The 13,071-nt window shown below is 35.9% G+C and overlaps 1 protein-coding gene across 1 annotated transcript; it reads right to left on the bottom strand.

The window, feature by feature from the left end:
- Positions 1 to 4,011: 4,011 nt before the first annotated feature.
- Positions 4,012 to 5,291, bottom strand: LOC131642728 (ervatamin-B-like). The gene is made up of 4 exons (XM_058912947.1): positions 5,216 to 5,291; positions 4,884 to 5,131; positions 4,423 to 4,542; positions 4,012 to 4,345 (listed from the first exon to the last, which is right to left on the bottom strand). The coding sequence occupies exons 1-4, from the start codon at positions 5,283 to 5,285 to the stop codon at positions 4,067 to 4,069; spliced, it is 717 nt and encodes a 238-aa protein (XP_058768930.1). The 5' UTR covers positions 5,286 to 5,291; the 3' UTR covers positions 4,012 to 4,066.
- Between the last annotated feature and the right edge of the window lie 7,780 nt (positions 5,292 to 13,071).

Here is a 13,071-nt window from a genome sequence, read left to right as displayed (position 1 = left end):
TTATTTGTCACTATAAAATTACCAAATTTTATTTCTAGTCCTATTAAAAAAATGACATACTTTGATCTCCACAAAATTATTATGCATGTAGTTTTAGTGCCTACTGTTAAATCAATATATATTTTTGAATGATTATTTTACAGACATATTTAGAACGTTATAAAAAGTTCATCCAAAAAAAGAAACTCAAAATCTGATTTCCAAGTCGAGATTTACATTACTTAATTATCTTTTGAAATTTAAAAAAATCATATTTAATTTTTTTCATTTTAAAAAAATATATAATTTGATATAAAAATACTTTATAGTATTCCAAACACGTATGAAAAATATTATTCAAAAATTTAAAATTTTAAAGATAATTAAAGAATTTTCAAAATTTTAAAAATTAACAAGGACTAAAAATGCATTCATAAAATTTTTATAAGAAGTAAAATATGTCATATTTTTAATAGCGATTAAAAATAAAATTTAAAATATTTATATGACCGAAAATATACTTAACTCAATTAATTTAATATATTTGAACATATTTAGCTATTTAATTAATTTATTTTTAAAATAGATTCTAACCTAATGTTAAAATTAAAAAATTCCTTTTTATCCTTAAGTTACTTTTCAATTCACTTTTATAATAAATTAAGCCACTGCATTTCTAATAAATCAATAAGCAAAATAATTTATTTAGGGTTTATCAGATAACTAAAATAAAAATCAACAATGTTAACTATCAGATAATTCACCAATGTATATTTGCAGTGTAGCTTATCAGATAAAAGAGATCAGTGGATGAAACTTATTTGCTGGAAGAATAAACTAGAAGCTGGTGAATGGGTGGTTGGGGGAGACTTCAACTCAGTCAAAAATAGGGAGGAGAGGAGGGGCAAGGAAAATCACAGCAGAGGGGTTGAAATGGAAGAACTCAAGTGTTTTATTGACAATATGGAGCTTATTAATATGCAAGTAACTGGTAGCTTATTTACTTGGATCCAACCAAATGGTAAGGCAACGAGTAGACTAGATTGTATTCTTTTTTATGATGGATTGATATCTAAATGGGAGATAGTTGCACAAGAGGTAGGGAAGAGGGACGTTTCAGACCATAAACCGGTTTGGACAAGCAAAGTGGATTGGGGGCCTAAAAGTTTTAAAGTGCTTAGGTGTTGGCATGATCATAAGGACTTCAAAACCTTCATTCAGAAGGAGTGGAACTCGACTGTTATTAAAGGAAGCCCAACTTTCATCATAAAGGAGAAATTGAGGTATCTGAGAGGAAGATTAAGATGGTGGAATCTTAATGTGTTTGGAATGGTGGAGCTGAAGATAGAAGAGATTGTGGATGACTTGAATCAGTTGAAAGATAAATGGTTTCATCCAAATGCGAATCTAACAGAAGCGGAATTTGCAAGTAAAAGGATTTACCAAGTGTCTTTTTGGCATAAACTACACATAAAAGAGAGCATCATCAGTCATAAGTCTAGCCACAAGTGAGCAAAGGAAGGTGACAATAATACTAGGCTGTTTCATGCGACAATGAAGGCCAGACATAAGAGAAACTACATTGAATCGATAAAAAATCCTGCAGGGGTGATTGCAGATTCGGTTAAAGAGGTAAAATAAGTTATTAAGGAATTTTTCGCAGCTAAATTCAGGAGCCCAAATTCTCTAAGACCTCGACTGCAAACTGCAATGTTAAACAAGCTAAGTTTGCAAGAGAGTAGGAGCTTGGAAGAGCCATTTACAGATGATGAAATAAAGCAAGCAGTGTTTGAAGGAGATGGAGATAAATGTCCAGGACCTGATGGATTCAACTTAGAACTTCTGAAGAAGTGATGGGACATCATGATGGATCCAATTGTGTTGTTCATCCAAGATTTTCACAAAGGAGGTAAGCTTCCAAAAGCTGTAACTGCATCTTTTCTTGCTTTAATTCCTAAATGTGAAAATCCACTAAACCTTGAAGAGTATATGCCAATATGTTTGATAAGTAGGCTCCTTAAAATCATATCACGAATACTAGCTGCGAGAATGAGGAATGTTATAGGCAAATTGATATCCACAAATCAAAAGGAATTTGTACCGGGAAGACAAATCATTGATGGCGTGTTGGTTACAAACGAAATCATAGATTACGCGAAGAGGAACAAGAAGGAGTGTATGATTTTCAAAGCACATTTTGCAGAAGCATATGACTGTGTAGATTGGAATTACCTGAGGTCAATGCTAAGAAGCATGGGATTTAGTGATAGATGGATGAATTGGATGGAAGTAGCGGTCTTTACAAGCTCGATGTCAGTTTTAGTTAACGGGAGTCTAACGGCAGATTTTCAAGTGACAAGAGGCTTAAGGCAGGGAGATCCTCTATCTCCATTTTTGTTTACAATTGTGGCATAAGGGTTGGCAGGTATGATGATGCAAGCTATAGACAGAGAGTTGTAAAAGAGATTCAAGATAAATGACTCAGTGGAGTATAGTTTATTACAATTTGCAGACGACACGATAATGTTTGGAGATGGATCTTGGTCTAATTTGTGGACTCTTAAGGTTGTATTGAGAGGATTCGAAATTGTTTCTGGACTGAGAATCAATTTGAATAAAATAAAATTTTATAACATATTATATTATTAAATATAACTGTATAACATCATCCTAAAAAATTTCAATAAAAATATGAATTTTTATAAAATTATTTTTTACTATTTATTTAGATTTATATAAACTAATAATAAGTTATTATAATTATACTCATGTTAAAAGTATTACAAGATATAATAGGGGTGTTTGTTTGGAAGATTAAAAACAATAGTTTCCAAGAATCTAAGATGGAAATATGAAATAATTATATTTATTATAAAGAAATATATAATTATTACAAAGAAAAAATTGTTACCGAAATTTTTTTATTTCCACAAAGCCATGAACTTTATTTCCACTCGGTTTAGTTTTCTATTATATGATATACTACTGATTAACTATTTCTTATGTTTAATGACTTTTTTTTTATATTTTGGAATCAAAGAATACTTTATTGATAATAACCAAAAAGATGATTTTAAGATCCAGCCAACGAGTGGTGTTCTCAACTATATGGAGGCCTATTAAAGAGCTATCCTTTTTATCCCCAAATTAAACATCACTCCTAAGTTTTCAGCGAGCAAAAGTTATCTCACCAAACATCATTCCTATTATAGAGCTATCTTATTTATCCCCAAACTAAACATCATGGTGGCTGTGTTTCAGTGGCTTAGAGAAATGATGCCAAGCCCTCCTTGCTTTCTTGGGCTACAAACTTTGCTCCATGCAATTGGTGATTTCCTTGTGATAGTTTCATGTCCAAACTAAAGGAAAGAGCGACAAATGACTTCCACTTTTTTTATCACATATTTTGGAACTGAAATACATTGCATTCAGAAGTTAGATACGAAGAAGAAGACACTTTTTATCAGTTGCACACGGCCGGCAAATCTGAGTAATCTCGAGCTTCAATGTTTGGCCCTAGCAACAATTTTTTCAACCGAACATATTGCAATGAAAAGAATAAAAACTCCTAACAGCAGTCAAAAGCATACACAGCACCACACAAACCACCAACCAGTCAGCTACTAGTTAAGAACAGGCAGCCAATATATCCAATTTGAGATACACATGTTAAGGGTTTGGAAGTCCACATTTCCCATATCAAATTCACTTTCCTTCTAAAACTAATATGTATTTGATATGAAAAAGTTCAATATTAAGATTACAAAAAATTTCATATATTTCATGAAGAAATACAACAAGAGACATTTTGAAAAGGACAGAAATTTATTGTGAAGATGATAGCAATAAAATTGAAGAAATGATATTGACATAAACTTGTATTCATTGCAAAAAAAGAGATATACTGCAACATAGAAAGGAGTTTGACTATGATTGATATGATACTAACATTAATTGTCTAGAAAGCAAACATCAAACTCTTCTAAACTATGCACGTGTTCTCAGCTTTTAAAATAACATAATCAAAATACTTATATGTTTCATCATAGTTTAACAATTAATTAAAACAAATACTACGAACCATTGATCACAACTCCTCGTATGGATGTCCCTCTAAATCACAATAGCTTATACCAACAACTGTCCATCCATCATTGATTAGATACCTGTTGTGAATTTTAGCTCGATTGAATTTAGCATATCCATTGTGCCCCCAACCAGATCCATGTGAGTTTTGGATAATCCAAAACTTGATCAGCTCATCTCCCTCCATTTGGGCTCCAAATCCTACAACAAGCACCCCGTGTTTCTCTATTTTGCCATTTTTAAATGTTGATGCACGAAGCGGTCCTGAATATATTCCATCCTATTATTGTAACAAAAAATAAATTATTAAATAAAATACTAAGTTAATCTAACTTTCATTAATATTACGTATTTTACCCCTCGAATCAAATCCATTTCCTGAAGCCAATCTATTTCAACGATGACTGGTCCACGATATACTTCATATTCCATGTTCTTACGAAGTACCGGTTTCAAAGTTTTGATCCTCATTTTAACCTACAACAACATAAATAAAAGGTTAAGAGAAATATTTGAATATCCACAACTAAATTAAAAGCTATTTAGATACACTACAAATACGAACTATTGAATTATTTTCAAATTTTATCAAGTGTGGTAAATGATAATAAAAACCCACTTGAAAATTACTAATAATTTAACTTAATTAAAACATTGATGTAACAGATAGATTAATGGTTGATGTAACTTAATTAAATCTCTAATTTGATATACTACTGCTTCTTAGATTGCTATCTATATCATTGTCATAACAAAAGCTAGAATTTAAAAAGTAATGGTTGTGGACTATCACTCCAATAAAAAATGGAATATTTTACCCGGCGATCTTCCAAAGGTATAGGAGGCTGCAATCGTCCTAAATAAGGACAATGCTCTTCCAATACACAACCATTAAAATAAATCCATTTTAAAGTGTCAAGAATGCTACACCCAGGTTCCGTTTGGTCGACTGTTACTAAATTGTTCCACAAGTCTTGACACGATAGCACCACTCTTATTTGAGAGTCAGGGTGCTTGTGGTGCAAAACTTCAACAGCCGCACATGCCGTGAAGGCAAAACAACAATCTACACATTTAAAATTTGATATGAATATAATAACAAAATAAGATATTTCATAGATTGAAATTTGAAAATGACAAAATAATAAACCTCCAGTTTCTTGATTTTTTACTTCATTCAAGTGTCCACTTGTTCTCCAATCTTCAAAGCCCTCTTCCATTCTGAAACTAAACTAGGTGATACAGAAATTTAGAACGAAACAAAAAGTCTCAAACTTTCATCCATTTTAGAGATGTTATAGTAGTAAAAGATTAGAAAAACAAACTAAACTAGGTGATACAAAAATTTAGAACAGAAACAAAAAGTCTCAAACTTTCATCCATTTTAGAGATGTTATAGTAGTAAAAGATTAGAAAAACAAACTAAACTAGGTGATACAAAAATTTAGAACAGAAACAAAAAGTCTCAAACTTTCATCCATTTTAGAGATGTTATAGTAGTAAAAGATTAGAAAAACAAACTAAACTAGGTGATACAAAAATTTAGAACAGAAACAAAAAGTCTCAAACTTTCATCCATTTTAGAGATGTTATAGTAGTAAAAGATTAGAAAAACAAACTAAACTAGGTGATACAAAAATTTAGAACAGAAACAAAAAAGTCTCAAACTTTCATCCATTTTAGAGATGTTATAGTAGTAAAAGATTAGAAAAACTTTATCTTCAAAAGGGTAATGCTATTGAGCAAGAAATGAAACGCAAGAAATAGAAATGCAAGGATGCTATTGAACCTAGAAAGACATACAATGACCATGATTCTTAGACACTGTGTTATGAGATAATAAAATCCATTACTAAAGAGGTTCCATACCTGAACGATGGGACTTAGTGTGGTTGGAGGAGCTCTTGGTGGCACTAACTTTGTATTTCCTCTGCTGGGGAAACGCAACGCAACGCAACATTTGAAGAATCGGGCAACACATTTGTATATCAACACTTCTTTAGTAAGTACTTTAAATTTAATATATTTAATTATTTCAATTAACAATTCTTCCAACATTGTCTTAAAATAAAACGAAAAAACTTTCTATCACATAAAAGAAAACTTTCCCTGCATAAGTAAATATATTTAGATTTTTATTACGTTAATTTCTAGTTTTAGTAAGAAAATTTACTTTATTTTATTAATATTTTTACATTCTTACTTATATTAATTAAAAGTATAATTAGGGGTGTAAATGTGTAATTGTCAATCTGGTGCATTTTATTTTGTAACTCTAACATGGAAGCAACTTAGCTCCGAGGGCCTCGAGAGTGACGACGAGATAGAGATAGAGGGTCTCCTTGTATAATTGGTCAGCTGAGGACCCGGTGGTTTTGATAAAGCATGTTTGATATAGAGGGGGGTTTGTCCGCACTCAACCGTCTACTCGAAAGTTGCCTCCTTGCGGAGAAGTTTGAAAAAGGGGAGAACGTGTTTGGCATAATTTTCTACGAAGCAAGATAGGGATGTGAGCATCTCGTTCAGAGTTTGAATTGACTTCTTTGATCTCGGCGGCGGGAGTTCGGACAAAGCTCTACACTTGCTAGAGTTAACTTCGATTCCTTGTTTTGTTAGGTAGAATCCGAAGAATTTTTCTGTCCGTACCCTGAAGGTGCACTTTTCCGTGTTGAACCGTATATTGTACTTCCGAGCCTGGTCGAAGACTTTCCTAAGGTGGGCCGCGTGATCGGATTCCTCTTGCGATTTCACGATCATGTCTTCCAAGTATACTTCGAGCATGTCTCTAATTTCTCTTCGACAAACTTTGTTCATCATTCTTTGGTAGGTAGCTCCGGCGTTCTTCAGACTGAAGGGTATTACGTTGTAGTAATAGTTGCCCGACTCGGTCATGAAGGTCGTGTACTTCTTGTTCCCATTTGCCATGGGGATCTGGTTGTAACTAGAGTATGCGTCCATGAAGGACACAAGTTTGAAATCTACAGTATCATCAACAAGTTTATCTATGCTAGGCAGGGGATAAGCATCTTTCGGGAAAGCCTTATTGATATCAATGTAATCAATGCATATACACCATTTTCCATTCTATTTTTTAACAAGTACAACGTTGGACACCCAAGTGGTGTACTTGGCCTTCTATATAACTTTTGCCTCTATGAGGTCCTTTACAGCTTGCTCGGCAGCCTCTATTTTTTTAGGGGACTGTCGACGTCTACGCAGAGCTAGAGCCCTAATGGCTGGATCTGCAGTCGATTGGTGACGTGCGATCTCCGGGTCCAATCTGGGAATCTTTGAAGCGCTCCACGCAAAGAGGTCCGCCTTCTCCCTGAGGCAGGCTTTGAGTTGCTTCCTCATCAAGTCGGGGATGCCTGCTCCAATCTTCAAGTCTTTGCTTGGGTCGTCTCCATTATGGTCGACAAAGCTTTGTCCTTCTTCTAATCTCTCAAGTTATCTATAAAGAACCGATTGTCGAGGTCGATGGAGTCGATGCGTGACAGTGGTTTGGATTCTTCCGCGTTGCTTGGAAGAATAGGTTTCCTTACGACTGGTGCATTCATATAGTTCATCCCCTTTGAGACGACCTAGAAGCATCTCCTCGCAGCCTCGATGTCCCCGTGTAGGGTGGAAACGACGCCCTTGGAGGTGTATCACTTCATCTTCAGGTGTACCGTGGAGAGTACGACTATCAGTTCAGCGAGGGTGGGTCTCCCGAGGATGCATTGATAGAGTGACAGATAGTCTATCACCAAGAATTATATGTTGATAGATCTGGCCGTTTTTGCTTCCCCAAAGGTGATGATCTTCTCTACATATCCCCAAGGTTTGGTGACTACATCGTTTAAAGCCTGCAGATCGAAGCCTACGCAAGGCGTTAGATGCGCTTCGTCTAGCTGCAGTATTGAAAAGAGTTGGGAATACATAATGTCGTCCAAGCTCCCTGGTCGACTAGGATTCTTTGGTCGTCAAAGGTTTCCATTTGTGCTCTGAAGAGCAGAGGGATGCTCGCTGTCATACCCTAAAATTTGTCCATCATATTTCAAAATATTTTGACTCATATGATCTTCAAATGCTCAAAGATACACAAGAAGGAAGCATGCAACCTGTCTCCTAAGCAACAAGCCTCCAACTAAGGTTTTCTCTTTTCTCAAGGAGAAATCAACTTCTGATGCCTCAAGTGGACTCCATGTCCTATCATATGTTTCAAATGATCCTCATGCCAAGTTTCAAGCTCTGATCCATAAGATTTCTCAGTCAACAGTTCAAATGGTCAACGGTCGACTAATTTGACCTAAAAGTCAACTATGGTCAAAGTACAGTCAAAATTCCTAATTTTTTGGTCAACATCAATATTTTGAAGTCACATTCATCATTTGATCAAAGGGTTGATCATGATTCATCAAGGAAAGTTCAGAAATCAACAAAACTCGAAGTTTCTAAATTAGGGTTCTTGGACTAAAAGTCAACTAAATTTTGACCAGCCATAACTTTCACATGGAACATCATAAATTCTCCATCCAAAGCCTATCTTGAAGGAAATTTAATTCTCTACAATTTTTTCTCTCACATGCCAAGGCTAAAAATGCATCAATTGAGAGATATGAGCCAAAACATTACAGGTCCTTCTAGAAGCTCGCAAAAAGCAGTTTTTTGTCAAGAGCAATATCATCAAGATAAAATCTCCGAATGAAAAATATGTTCCAAAGTGGCTTGTAGAAGACATCTTAGGCTTTCTAAAAAGTCCTAGAAGATCTCCATATGATAAAAATTGAATGAGTTATGACTTGTTGAAGTTGACCAAATTTTAAGAAAGTGCATAAAGTGACTATTGAGCAAAAATGGATTTCTTCCAAATGGGCCCATATTTCTTTGAGCCAAACATGATTCTAATCTTGTTAGAAGTCTCCTGGCCCAATCCCATGCCATTTTTATTATTGATTTAATTTACTTGATTTTTAATTCATTTTAATTCAATTTAGTTAAAATAAATAATGGAAAATCAAAGATTTGATTTTAGGTCTATTATGTGATCAAAATATCAGAGTTATGTCATCATAATTGGATCAAAATTCGTGGCAAAGAAGATTGGAGAGATATGAGCCATATTTAAACTAATTTGGAAATATTTCATAACTTTTTCAATCAAATTGCAATCATGAATATTATAAGGATTTGATTCAAGATTTTAACCAAAATCCATCACACATATATATATGCAAACTATTTAGACCTGGAAAAAAAACGAGGGCAGCCTCCAAACCCTAATCATTCATTCAAAAGAGGCAAGCAAACTAGGGCACTGAGAGATTTCCTCTTGGGTGAATTTCAATCCATTCAAATCGTTCATTCACACCCTTGAGGTTCTAAGGATTCAAATGGAACCCTTGCTCCGGCCAAAGGCGTATCAGAAATCGTGTTTCGCTTAAACTTTGTTGGTAAGTGAGGTAAGTTCGAATCTGTGGCTCTATATGCTCCCAATCATTGCTAACATTCCAGGTCCAATCAAGTGCATTATTGGAGCGTGATTAACGTTCTACATGGGAGTTTTAACGCAAGAACTCGCGTTCACCATTGTTGAAGCTTCAACCTGTTTGAATCATGTTTTCCAGGACTTTTTAGTAAAAACGAACATCGCCAACAAATTCAGGGCATGATTTAACATAGGACTGGGTTCTTGTTGTTTTGTTTATCGTGTTTTTCTGCAGGCTTGATTGTTCCAGAATTAGCTACGAGAAAGCATGGCAGACATCGTGGCAAAATCAAGGCTTTTTCGTAGCAATTTTTCGAGTTCTAAAAGTGTGAAGATGATGAACGGTACGACCCCACACGCGGAGCTACTCGATTGGATAGTCAATGGTGCTCGTTTCTCTTTCCGTGCGTGGCGAAATCTGGCTAACTGGTCAACTAATTCAGACTCATCTCTCTTACAGCGATTGGACGGTCTTTCATAAAGGGGGGCCCAGTTCGACTTCTATTTTGAATATTATATTTTATTAGTTTTTTATACTTATTGATTCAAGGTATATTTTTAACAGCGAAGACATCCAGCATCAATGGCCAAGAGAAGCATGTGTGAAGCGTTAAGACCCAAGTTCAATCTAGGAAGAAGACAAGTTTTTCTCTCAATTAAAACACACAGATCCAGTATGCCCAGGCTGCGCGCGTCTACAACGCACCCTCAGATCAGCACCACGGGATCCTTGCCATCCCAGATCCACGTCTACCAACCAGTGGTACACCATAGATACGCAAACATGATTCACACCATATTGGCACCAGGTTTCTTTACTATTTATTATTATTATTATTACTTATTTTATTTGCTTTTTATTTATGTCTTAAACCTTTTTTTTATTTAAAAAACCTTGTTATTAATTAAACCTTTTTTGACACACCATTTAAATATCATTTTTTTAGAAAATTTGTTTTTTTAATTCAATTAATTTAATTAGGTTAGTTTAATAATTAAGTTTAGGTTAAATAATTTTTAGAATAATTTTAGTTAAACAACTTAGGAATAATTTTAGGTTTTTTGTTTAGCCTTTAATCAAAACCATGTGACTATCAGTAATGTAAGGGTTGTCTATCAAACTGTAGATCAAATGGTAGGTTTAGGTTTTTACCCTCTTTTGTTCCACAAGGCTTTTTACCCTTAGGTTTGCCATTAGGTTTGTTAACCCTGGTTTTTTAAAACTTAATTTATTTGCGAATTTCTTTTCTCATCCCACACTCTATGATTGTCGTGTGCCTTTATTTTAATTTCTCTTTATTAAATTTTGGTTTTATTATTTATCCTCTTATTTGCCTCAATACTATTGCTTGCTATTATAAATCATGTAACTGCTCACAGGTTGTATTGCTTGCTTAGAATATTCTCCTTTATTTTTCCTCGCATTTTTTTTTACCAATTATGTAACTGCATTCGGGTTGTATTGTTGTGGCCATAAGGCTTTATTTTCCGCCTTTTATTTTCTGTTATAATTATAAACTTGTGCTATTTTCTACTATAATCGTGTGGTTAGTAAATAGGGAGTGGCAACTAATAATTGAACGTAGCTCATAAACTGCAAAGATAAATATTCGAACTGAACTCACGTGATTGGTGCACACACTCACCTTTAAGGTAACCACTCTTATGCTGCCTTCTCGATCAAAAATAGCCAAGTCCCTCGGATATAGGGATACCTTAGCTTGCTGCCTTCGATTCAAAATCACAATGTCCCTCCGATAAAAGATCATAGTCCCTTCGAGTTGCCTACGATAAATATGATCTCGTCCCTTGATAAAATGGTGATAGTCCATTCGAATGCTAAGGTATCCTTATTGTTTCCTAAATGACTATTATATCCTTCCTCGGGACTACCTGCCCTCTTTATGGTAGGGAAAGTCTTGTGGCGAACGATTATTCTTGATGACCCTTCGATGACCCGCACATCCAATTGAAAGACTTCCTGCCCTCTCATGGTATGGATAGACCCTTTCGCCCGAAAGACTTAAAGAACAAGAAAGACAATCTTCGGGTAGGTGCTCTTAAATGCTTCCTCAATTCAAACAAATTCAAAATTACTTTTCACACCTCCTTTTCAAAACAATTCAAAAAGGCTACGCTTATTTACAAGCTAAAGTCCTTATTCAATTTTTTTACTATACACACATGAAACTTCTTCAAACAATTCAAACAAACAAGTGAGCTAAGCAATTAAGAGACCGTGGATACAAAGGGAAAAATTTCAGGCATATAAGTCCTCTAGACGTGTGAAACTCATGGCCACAGGCATATAGACCTTCTCGGGGGAGGCTTTTTCTTCTTCTACGTTCTTAGTCTCTCGGGCCTCCTACTGAGCGTCGTCTCCCCGTATTCTCCCTTCTTGGTATATTGCATGAGATGACCATCTTTGGTCAAGATCTCAATGGCATCCTTGAGGTGGATGCAGTCCTCTGTAGTATCCCTTGAGCTGGAAATCGAACCCCAGCCTAGCGAAACTCTACGTTGGCGCATTTAAAAATAATCTTCTCACGCGATGCGACAAGAAGGGTGTAATCGCGTAACTGAACTGTCGGTCATTTGTAGTCCTGGAGGACACGGGACCTGTCTTCCTTTTTACTTTCTCCTCCCAGACGGGATGTCAGAGGGTCTTCAGATTTTGAGGACTTCGCGCTCTCCTGGTGTTGACAGTCTCGGGCAGTGTTGGCCGCCTCCTTTTCCTTGTATTGAATGTAAGCCTGGGATTTAAGGAGGAGGGCATCCAGGGTGGCGGGAGTCTCGATGCCAACCTATTTGGCAAAGTCGCTACAGGGATGTAGATTGTGTTCAAGGAGGTAATTCTTCATGTGGTCAGTCGTAAATACCTGGACAACTTCTTTGTTGAACCTCTCGATAAATGCCTAGAGAGATTCAACATTCCCCTATATGATTGCTTTTAGTGATGCTTTTGACTTCGAGTGACGACAAAAAGTTATGAAGTATCAAGAGAAGACTCTTGATATGATGGATCCGTTGGGAAGACTCTTGTACCAGGCCATGTCTCCCTTCCTTATCGTGGTAGGGAATAGCATTTACTTAATGGCGCCCCTGACGCCACGATAATCGAGCAGACTAACGTACGTGCCCGAAAGGGGAGGCTTATCCAGTCCCTTAGGTATTCAGGTAGCCATGACGTTTTACGTTCCTCGTGGGTCGTCAACCTTGCAGGAACTGGGAGATCGAGCAAGAGATGCACAACTCTACAATCTTGGCGGGGATTTGGGCTTCTAGATCGATCTTTTAGAGTTGTTCGCCGAGTCTCTACTTGTGGATTCTCTTTAATTTTTTGGATGCATGAGAGAGCTAGTTATGTCGGGGAGAGTTGCGATCATGCTTCTTGGCGGCCTAGGACTCTAGCTCTCCTCAGTTTGGGTGGTGCTCCCTAGGTCGCGGAAAGGGACTCTGAGACTGTCTTCGGTGTCTCCACGGGGGAGACTTTGATTGGCGTGATACTTCCAACTCCCTGATTATCTCGTTATGTTGGA

The sequence above is a fragment of the Vicia villosa genome, unplaced genomic scaffold (genome assembly GCF_029867415.1).
Source record: "Vicia villosa cultivar HV-30 ecotype Madison, WI unplaced genomic scaffold, Vvil1.0 ctg.005723F_1_1, whole genome shotgun sequence".
Taxonomy (NCBI): Eukaryota; Viridiplantae; Streptophyta; class Magnoliopsida; order Fabales; family Fabaceae; genus Vicia; species Vicia villosa.
The sequence above is the reverse complement of the archived record's forward strand: the minus strand, read 5'-3'. Positions and strand labels throughout refer to the sequence as shown.

Bases quoted from the DNA above. Each gene is read 5' to 3' on its own strand.
- LOC131642728 (XM_058912947.1), bottom strand. From the start codon at position 5,285: ATGGAAGAGGGCTTTGAAGATTGGAGAACAAGTGGACACTTGAATGAA. The intron at 5,132-5,215 runs GTTTATTATTTT...TTAAATGTGTAG, and splicing joins AAAAAATCAAGAAACTGGAG to ATTGTTGTTTTGCCTTCACG. The intron at 4,346-4,422 runs GTAAAATACGTA...TTACAATAATAG, and splicing joins AAATGGATTTGATTCGAGGG to GATGGAATATATTCAGGACC.